General features: G+C 36.3%; 1 protein-coding gene across 1 annotated transcript; it reads right to left on the bottom strand.

Moving 5' to 3' along the window:
- Positions 1-1931: 1931 nt before the first annotated feature.
- On the bottom strand, positions 1932-2492 carry LOC145780659 (uncharacterized). Its single transcript, XM_082592281.1, has one exon. The coding sequence runs from the start codon at positions 2490-2492 to the stop codon at positions 1932-1934; it is 561 nt and encodes a 186-aa protein (XP_082448407.1).
- Between the last annotated feature and the right edge of the window lie 8307 nt (positions 2493-10799).

The following is a 10799-nucleotide window of genomic DNA, read 5'->3' on the forward strand; positions in this document are numbered from 1 at the left end:
CAAAAGTCTAAAGACTGTAATCTAAACCAAAATGAGAACCACTGATGTAATATATACTGTATAGTGTATATGAGATAAACGTAGACATCGTCATCGTCGTCGTGTGAGCGTCTGGGGCCGAGGGTCTATGCTTTTTCCACCCCAGATTCACGATGTTCCCGGACTACACTGGAAGGCTACTAGAGAGCAGCCAGTCTTTGGTTTCACTTTCATCATCCATGACACGCAGACCTTCCACTCCGTTAGGTGGCTTGAAGATGGAACAGTCATTGATGATGTGGTCTGCGGTCTGTTCCTCGGCACCACATTCACAGGAGGAGGAAGAGGCCATTCTCCATTGGTGCATGGTTGAGCGGAAAAGCCCGACGCCCGTACGGAGACGGTTGAGGTGCACCCATGCCTGTCTTGGTAGTGTTAGACCGATGGGGCGTGTGTCGGCGTCGGGGATGAACGATGCCCGTCGACCGAGGGACAGAGTGGCTTCTTCGCGACGAAGCTCAGCGGGTTGGATGCCAGCGAGAATGGGGAGATTGTCCAATGGTGTGGGACGCAGGCATCCGGTCACTGTGCGCAGGGCGCTATTTATGGCAGTGTCGATGTTGTGGCAGTGAGCACTGCGGCACCAAACAGGTGCACAGTACTCTGCTGAGGAGTAGACAAGGGCTAAGGCTGCTATACGCAAAGTGTCAGCCCTCGCCCCCCAGCTAGAACCTGCCAGGCGCTTGAGTAGCGCAGCGCGGGATGTGAGTTTCTTGCGCAGTGACACCAAATGGTGGCGGTATGTGAGTGATCTGTCCAGTGTTACCCCAAGATATCTTGGTTCGGGGCAGAAGGACAGAGATTTTCCGTTATTCTGGACGTGTAGCTCACGATCAGCTTCCCGATTGTGGAGGTGGAAAGCTGTTGCCACAGTTTTGGTTTCGCTGAGTTTCAGTCGCCAGTTCTGGAGATAGGCTGAGAGAGTATTCATAACGTAGACATGTACGTACACTAATATAATAATGCATATGCATTGAAAATATAGACACTGAAATATAATAAAAAACACCAAAAGTACAATAATATATCTTAAAGAACAATTATTTGTACAAATAACACAACACAAATGTTTATTTCAGTTAATGTTGTTAGCCTATTACATCAAGCAATACTATAGTGTCAAACAAATTGTATTTCAATCAGGGCGAATAAACAAGTCCAGCACATTCCTTGAAGACTAACTGTATAAGCATAAAAGACCTGAATCAGCGGTGTCCAAAGTGCGGCCCTCTGCTGCATGCGGCGCGAAAAAACACCATCTCTGGCCCCGTTTGGGCCCTAGAACATACAATCCTAAAACTTAGGCCGTATTTCAAAACGAAAATGAGTGAAAAGTTTAAAGGGGACTCCATGACACGTGTAAAGCAAAGTGCGGCATGTGGCTAAAAAAATTTGAGTACCGGTACGGTACTCATGATCTATTGTAAATTCCGGTACAAGAGATCTTTAAAAAGACATAATATCAATCTCATGTAAACTCACATGGGCGGTGGGATGGCGCAGCGGGTAAGGCGCTTGCTTTCCAATCATGCAATCCTAGTTCGATTCACGCTTAAGCTGGTTGTTGAAAAACACCACTCACCTCTACCCAGAGTGTAACAAATTGGGTGGACTTAGTTGCTGAAGGAAAGGGGGCCGAGAGAAAGGAACTGGCCACTCTCCTGTTATTAGCATGTAGGCTAAGATTTTTTTTTAAGTTAATGAGTTATGAGACTGGAAGAATTTAGGCTTGATTTTTGAGTTTGACTTATGTTTGAAAAGTACTTCTGGCCAGATTTCCACCTACTACCATGTTCTAATTCTGCTAAATTTGAGTTGACCCAACCTTAAGATTTCACAGCTTGCAATTTAGCATGGAAATTTATAAGCCAAGCAAAGTCTTGTGACCAATTTTATATTGTTTCTTTCAAAAAATTTTGTATTAAGTTCCACAACATTGGAAAATCACCATCATCATTTGGAACTTGTAAAACTTGATGTGGATTTTTTTTTATCTTTTTTCGTATTAATCCTCCAGCCTGAACATCATTCTCAAAAGTTATCAACAGATTTCGATCAATTCCTGATTCGTATTCAAGATGTTCCAATACGGAAATCATATATTCCCCTTCAGGACTGTTGGAGTAGTCGCCAGTAAGAATCAAAATAACTTTCCTACTGGCTTCAATCCTTTGAACAAGTTGCTTTAAAGGAGACGATCCACATTGAACTTCCCTTCCAACTACTCCAAGATTAAAGTATGGAGGTTGATCACAGATGTTTGGTATCAAGTTGTTGTCAACCCAATCAGCAACGTTTTGATTTGTTTGATCATAAACTACAAATCCATGATGAACAAATATATTCGGTTTTCGATTGCTTGTCTGTGCTTTTTCTTGGTTGTTCTTTGGACGAGGACGCACATATTGTGTAGCATATGATGCCAACCACTTTTTCCATTTTTTAGTGGTCATGATAAAAGAAAAAAGAAGGAAGTTAAAACAGAAGGTTGTAAAACAGGCACATAAAGCAACGGAAAAAATATTTTTGCAAGAAACGTTCGATGTATAAGTAAGCAACGAGTATCCTTGTAAAGAATGTGGCGATTGACATTGAACGCAACCTCCATAATATTCATCAATGAGCGAAGAACACTGAGGCATAAAACCTGGGTACGTGCTTGCACTAAATTTGTTTTTATCAAAGATTGCTCCAAAGTTATAGCTCAGTTGACAATCACAAGCTAATGAGTTCCACCTCAGATCAAAAACATTGAGTTGATTCAAAAAATAAATGGGGAAAACATCGATTCCAACGTTTTTTATGTAGTTATTGCGCAACAAGAATGTGCACAGTTTACTTGAATTTGCAGAAAATATTCCTGGTAAAATATGATTTATCCTGTTGATCGAAAGATCTAGAACTTGCAACTGTGGCACCAAATAGAAAAAAATTTTCATTTAGCAAAGTAATCTTGTTATCAGAAAGTAAAAGTGTTTCCAGGTGCTTCATGTGTTGTAAAGATTTCAAAGGTATTTTCGTCAAGAAGTTGTGACTCACATCAAGATACACAGCAGCTGGATTGTTAAAAGTCATAAATTGGTCTCCAAGCTGACAGAATTGAAGAGTGATGCCTTTTACAAAAGAAAACTGATTTATTGCTTCCGCTACCGCTTCAAACATGACAGCATAGTTTCCAGAAAAATTTATTTCCACAACATTGTTTGGGTGTAATAGTTTCGTGATACCATAATTACTAGTAATTATATAGAAAAAATACGTTCTTGTGTAGGCATATTGAAAACTAAGAAAATTTTCAAAACTTTCCGTAAATGCCAATGGGTTGTATGTAATATCAACCGATAAAGTTGTACTGTTCATGAAAAGAAATTGAAGATTATTTAAACTCTGAAACGCATTTCTCTCTATTATTGTAATTGGATTAGAACGTAAATCAATTGAACAAAGATTTGGCATTTCCATAAAAGGACGATTTGAAATTATTTCTATGGAGTTTGAAGATAAATCTAATTTGTGTGCAAAAGAAGTGAAACTAAAACTTATGTTTTCCAAACGAGTTATCTTATTCTTTGACAAGTCTAAGCTGCCTCCTTGAGTACATTCGCTTGGAATAATTCTAGATTTAGCCTTCACATGAGAAGGGTTGCTGTTTAGGAAAAATATTTTCTTCAAAAGTAGTTTAAATCTTTTTCCCATGTCTGTATAGGTCGTAGTTGTTTCAAACTGAGCAACATTGTTTATTCTGTTGTGGGGAAGCTCAAGCGATGAAAGGCTTTGAAATTGATTAATGGAAGCCATATCAAAGCTAGTGATATTGCAATAAGCCAAGTTTAACGTCGCTAAATAAGACAAGTTTTGTAAAGCTGTTAAACTATTATAAGTCACAGCACCAAAATTTAACGATACCAAATTTAAATCCTTTAACTGTTGGTATTTAGTTATTAACCCAAATGACAAATGCCTCAGATTTGTCATTCGTTTGTAGACATCACCCAACACCAGTGACTGACTAGCTTGTCTGTTTGTTAGAGATTGGAAATCATTTTCAGAATAACAAATTGCATTCCAACCCAAAAACAAAGACTCCATTTGGTAAGTGGGAACAAATGTTGGATTGGTGACGTATTTCCACAAGCAGTTGCCAAATAAGTTTAAACTTTTTAATTTGTTATTGTACTTGAATATATTTTTAGGAAGAAAACTAATGTAGTTTAATGAAAGGTCCAATGTTTCTAAGTCCCTCAAAGTATGGAATGCTTTTTCGTCGACATACAGAACTTTGTTATGTGCCTGAGCTAAATTAAGAAATCGAAGAAGAGGTGTCTGTATAAAGTCAAAAGATCTAATTCTTAATATCTTGTTGAATCTTAAATCTAAATAAAGCAGATTGGGTGTTAATGCTTTCCATGGAACTGCACTGAGTAAAGCAAGCGATAACTCTAAATATTGCAGTGATTTTCTAGCTGAATAAAATGGTTCGGTATTTGGAACAATGTAGGACGATTTACAAAAGTTTAATCGTGGTATTAAACATGCCAGGTTGGCTAACAACACTTTCAAACTTGATAAATTAACGAAATCCGTTTTTTTAAAGGTTTTTATGGATATAAAAGCCATGAAAACAAGTTGCAATGAATCTGGAAGGTTTGACGGAACACTATGCAAAGCATTTCCTGATAAAACCAATATTTTTAACTGGTTTAATCGTTTAAATGTTCCAGGTTCTATATTGAGATAACCTGGAGGTCCTGGTAAAGAAAATTCTGTAATATTATTACAGTTAGAGCGAATGTCGAGAACAATCAAATTTGTTAACTCATCAAAATCATGTCATGTAAATCGACGAATTATATTTCTGCCCAAATCTAGATAATGAACGTTTGGTTGGAGGATATTTGGGACTCTCGTGAGTCCTCTGTTTGCACAGTCAAGAACATTCATTGGAACTGTCATCCAAGATGGGTATCCTATTTCCAAAAACATGTCGTTCAGGTTCTTGTGGATAAGGTCCTTTGACATTATAGTTTGAGTCATGACGTCACAAGGATCATTGTAACTAATAAAACACGCATGTTGCAAACATGTCAGAAATAGTAGTACACCGAAAATCTGCTTTTCCATTTCAATTTGTGTAAATAATGATCATCTGAAATTGTAATTGCTTTGATATAGTTGTTTATTGCGGTAAATGTTTAACATAATGTGACACTGTTATATTCAAAATGACTTGGTGCTTACCGAGCCTTCCTATATTCTATTTAACGCTATTAGCTATATTAAACGGCCGGCTATATTATCCGAATTTTAAAATCACTTAGCCTAAAGACAATTAGAGGTATTATTCAGTCTAAGAAGAAGCATATAGTCAAAAGTCAAAACTGCTCTTTTAAATTTATTTCAAAGCTCTGGTTGTCCACCTGTGTTATATTTCATAACACTTAGAAATGTTTCATTCAGACGATATGCTCCTAAAAAAATTACGACAAAAATACGTAAACACAGCCGAATGGTGTGGAGAAAAAAAGGAAACAGAAAAAGCACTGCTGCGACAGTATCTAACTTACATTACATTTTTTGTTAGTTATTTCAGCATATCATACTTGTAGTACGTGTTCTCTGTATAGAAAACGAAAAGTCGTTATCAAAATAATTCATACACATTCAGCTTGCAAGCAACTGGCTTAACTCGAAAGACTTTTTCTTTATATACAGTACTATAGTTTCCTTCTTTATTTGCATCGACTTGATGCCTTAGCTTTTCCAATTTTATTTCTTCAATTTTATGCTCACATCAGCCAAATGCGGAATTTGAACAGCGCCATTGAGCGGTCATGTTGACTAACAGCATATGGTGGTGAGAGCCCTGTTACGACACTCGAAAGGGCGCTGGTTCGACACCATATGCTGTTAACCCTAACCCTAACCGCACAAAAGCATTTGGCTACTGACAAGACTCTTAAAGGCATGTCTGAAAGTGGACAAAAAGATTGGCTTCCTTGCCTTCCCGTCTATTTAATCTAAATCTTCGATCACCGAGGGTAACCTTGGGTATGACAATTAACTGAGCCACCGCGGACTGACGCATGTATCAGTTAGCAGTATCCATTTGATCATTGGTGCAAGCATTAGTATTGCAGCAATCCAGTAGTTCAATAATATGGCTATGAAACCTTTTCTTGAGATTTGGTAATGCAGACTACATTTTCCCCAGCATAGCTTATCAACCCCTGTTTATTATTTCAGCCTTATTATATGTCTTTATCATTAAGAATACTTTCCATATCTTTTTGTGTAGGCAGGGGCGTAGTTAGGAGGGAAAAAGTGCCAATAGCCCCGGCTCTTCCCGAAATATTTTGATCAAAGTTTCACACTCTGTTACAACATCATTGGACAAAGATTTACTATTAATTGCGCAATTTTAAAGTACTTTTTTCAAATTTTCTGGAGGGGCCCCGGACCCCCATTGAGTGCTTTGTATTTTGTGACTCGTTGCCGGACTCATTCATATTTGCAAAAATAACTATTTTTCTCCTTGAAATTTTATGCTGGTTAAGCCTCTGCCTGTACGCGCAGTCGCGCACACAATCCGACAACACACTAGGCGATGTGTGTGCAACATTAGGTTGATTTACATTCTGATTATCCCATATTAACCAAATTTGTGCAAATTTTCGTTTTGTTGTATTATAGACTTTAGATTAAATCGCAAATATAAAATAATATTTTAGGGCAGCCTTTAGCGTTCCTGTAAGCAGACCTAGACAGTCTGGTGCTCCCTAACTGTTTTTTGTATACAACTACTCCAGTGCATGATTGAAGAAATGTTTACTCATGGCAGACATTTGGCTATATCCGTTGCGTGGCCGAGTGGTGTACGTATAGCCTATGCCAGCTCTCCGATTTTGCACTTCATTACGCTTTCTGTAATGTGCAGTAGCATTCTTCAGCATTATATTTTTATTTTTTCAAGCGCATATCAAAACCAAATAGCTACGATTTCGAAATAATAATAAAACGAAATTTTTTGTCAACGGCTATCCAACATAAAACCAATAACCGACTCGCCAAAATTAGATTGTATTGAAAGGCTAAGTTCATTATGTTGAAATTATAACGAGTGATTCCAATAATACAACAATGAAAGTTCGGTTTCGTTTATATTGATAAAAAGTATTGTTCAAACTTGTTGACAATTAAAGTGTTTTTCACCAACGTCAAAAGTTTTATCACATTCTCAGTCTCCTATATATCGATGAGACACTGGACACGAATCAAAGATACTGGTTGATCTTCAACGTTTTCATTAGTTTACTTGTTTGTGTTAACTTGGTTTTTTATTAAACCCTGTATTTCTACCAGAAAGTGACAAATTTAGTTTATTTCAAAGGTTAATGGGAGGCGGGGCAAAACGGATATTTTCTTTTTAAAAATAAAATACAGATAGAAATAACATATTTTTCCTCTATCTTCAAAAAGTAGTACTTAAATGAATATACCACAAAAAAATTGGATTTCCTAGGTTATTTTTGAAATAGTTAGGTGATTTTTGAAAGTTTTGGGCACTCGTTTAGCTTAAAACATTGGTAGGCAATGCATCGCTAATCTGCAAAAAATTAGCTTCTGCATATTTTATCTTGCTTATAATTAGGCTATAGACTTTCTGGGGTAGCTTTTATGGGGTAAAACGGACAATAGATGATTGGGGCAAAACAGACATACACAGCCTAAGCTAAAGAAAACAATAATTTTTTAGCGTGGAAATTGTTTTCAAACAGATAGCTAGTCTGTTTTAAAGAACTGTACAAAGATGCATTTGTCAAACACTGTTTAACAAAGCGTTAGTTTGATTTAATTTGGATAAGATGAATGAAGAAGGTGCCTTTACGATGGCGAAAGCTTCATTTATAATAAATTTACTGATTACAAAACCTAATTGTTTTTATTTGTGGATGTTCATTCTAACAAGTTTACAAAATTCGCTTAACCCTTTGTCCTGTGGGGGGGGGGGTCGGGTGGGACTTGGCGCTTTTCAAAGCAATATCACTAAAGAACTACGCAATCCACATCTTTGAAATTTTTTGACTTTTCCTAAAAATTATTCAAGTATTTATTCCGCTTGAAATGGCATTGCTATTGTCTATAGTTTTAGAGATATGACATGATTTTCATAACATACTCGGATATTTTAGCCTGCTACTAGCTAGTCCTTTTGTTTTCTAATTATACGGATTAATAGGATTACTGAGCGCCGTCGTGCGTGGAACTGCGACGCAGATATCTTGTGAGTTGGCTTTGTTGTAAAGCATTCGACCGTAATGATTCCGCCTTTTGTTTGCAAACTCGAGTTTTGAGTTGCTTTGATTAATCTTTTAATTACATCTGGGTTTCTTTGAAATTATATCAGAGAGTAAGTATACGATAAGCCATGCTGAAAAAGATGTAATTTTACATAGTTTTCTATGGCCAATACATTTTGTTTCTAACTTATAACAAGAAGCCGTACGAAAATTTCTTGACAAAACTCAGTCTATCTCACAAAACAAACAAACTGATGTGGGAAGTTTTTTGTTGATTTCTTGTCGGAAAGCAACAAGGAGTGAGTTTTTGACCCGCCAATAAACTTCTGCATGTACCTGTACACTTATATTCACATAAATATTTATGGATGTTGTTAAAACGTTTTTATAAAAACGAAAGATTGAAGGATACTGAAAAGAACTTGACATCGTCTATCTAAACTGCTCTGCTTTTGTGGAAAAACACGCGCAGCGAAATTGTTGTGCTTTGACAAACATTGCACATACTGTATTGTCAGCAATGAATCTTTACCTAAATGGTAATTTTGCAGTTGCGTGAGAGATTACAAAATTATTTTTTCTCTACGAGGATTGAAAAGTTTTGATATATCTCAGCAGAAACACTATTAGGACCAACTCAATAATTTCAAACTTTGTTTTCAAATGTTGATCTTCAAAAGCTTATTTTCACAAAAGCTTACCTCAAAAAGGTGTAGGCATATATCATTTTCCCAGTAAATTTGGATGTTTATGTCATTTGGAGCAAAGTTGTTTGCTTGGTTGAAAGAATCTGAAATCAATGCCTTGTTTTTGTAACGTATCGCAACGTAACCTATCAGTCAGCCGCTTTTGAGCCTTTTTGTTTTCGAATACATTTCCGTGACAAAAGATTGGCTTTTGTAATAACGCCATCAACCGCGAAGTTGCATTCTCTGACTGCATCTAAAACGCGATACCATACTCAGCAATTTTTCTAAAAAATTGTTGCACGAAATACATATCTGACAAAATAAGGGAAATATGTTGAATTGAATTATTTTTTATACGGATTGTTTTCCTTGTCTCCTAAAAGTAACTAAAAAAAAATAAAAACGATTTTTATCGTTTGGCATAAAAATATGATATTGAGGTTCACCTTGGTTTGCATGATGAAAAATGAAAATCATAACAAACAACTGCTCGAAGTGATTTTCACAGCTATTTGATCCTTCGCGATGATATCAATTGTAGTTTCTATTACATGAAACCTGTTCAAACTATTTTTTTTTAAAACTGTGGTTGATTCAAGAATATAATACTTTGTAAATATAACTTACTTCATTTTTGTGTTTTTACTTCGACTTTTTCACAAGCAAGACTTTACACAAAACAACTTCAGTGTGAGCCTACCCAATAATGTCGATAAGTTATTTGCAACGTGAGTCGATTGACCAGAGTAGCCTCAGTGGACCAGAAAGCTGTGGCCAAAACTTGATTACTTTTATCAAAAGGTTTGCACATAGGGAACAGCAATCACTTTGTTTCAAATCAGCAAATCACTTTTTGTCACTGGTTCAACGTCTGAACTAATATACAACAAAATTGGTTTTCTGGGTCTTTGGTTCGGAAAAACATCATTATGATGTATTGTTACGTGGTCTATCAGCCAGCAGTAGTTGATGCGCCTTTTGTTTTTGGTTATGTATCAATTACAAAAGATGGCTTTTGCAGTAATGCCGTCAACCGTAAACTGCATCTAAAAAGTTATTTCAAAATTTGAAGAGAAAGAAATCTTCTAATGCGTAAGAAATAGCTTGACACAAAATGCATGTCCAACAAATTAGAAAAACATGTAGAAAACCTTATCTTGCAAATCTAGTTGACAACATAAAAAAGCCGTTTCAATCGCTTAGACATAAACGTGCATTTTCAAAATATCAAAAACCTTCAATTTTGCCGAAGAAAAAAGTCAAAACTTTAGTGATTTTTTTGTATGATAATAACAATCAGCCTAAAAAAGATTTTTTTTGCAAGATTTGATATCTTGCTAAATGTATTTATTTTTCCTATCGTTATGCCACGACTTTGAGTTTGTCACGCAGAACGGGAGTTCCCTTTGGCAATGTACAAACGACCTTTTCTATAGCCTACCAATACGATTTGACTAAACGATTATTATCACTTCACTTTATCAAAATTGTTGCAAAATTATTTCATTCAAAGTGATCATTGTTGGTAGGTATGGAAACAAATCAGTTTTGTAATGCATCGTGACATAGTTTATCAGTCAGGAGTTCTAGACACTTTTTGTTTTTGAAGTGCATGAACGTCCAAGTTGGAACGAGCTCCTATCGAAACAAGTAACTGCCTTTGGATAGGTTGTGGTTCAAACACCATGTGACACCAATAGGCTACCTTACTTTTCTGTATCAACCGCTAGCTAGAAAGCAAATCAGATACTTTTACATCAATTCAACGTCTCTA

This window comes from Aplidium turbinatum, chromosome 12, assembly GCF_918807975.1.
Source record: "Aplidium turbinatum chromosome 12, kaAplTurb1.1, whole genome shotgun sequence".
NCBI classification, from domain to species: Eukaryota; Metazoa; Chordata; class Ascidiacea; order Aplousobranchia; family Polyclinidae; genus Aplidium; species Aplidium turbinatum.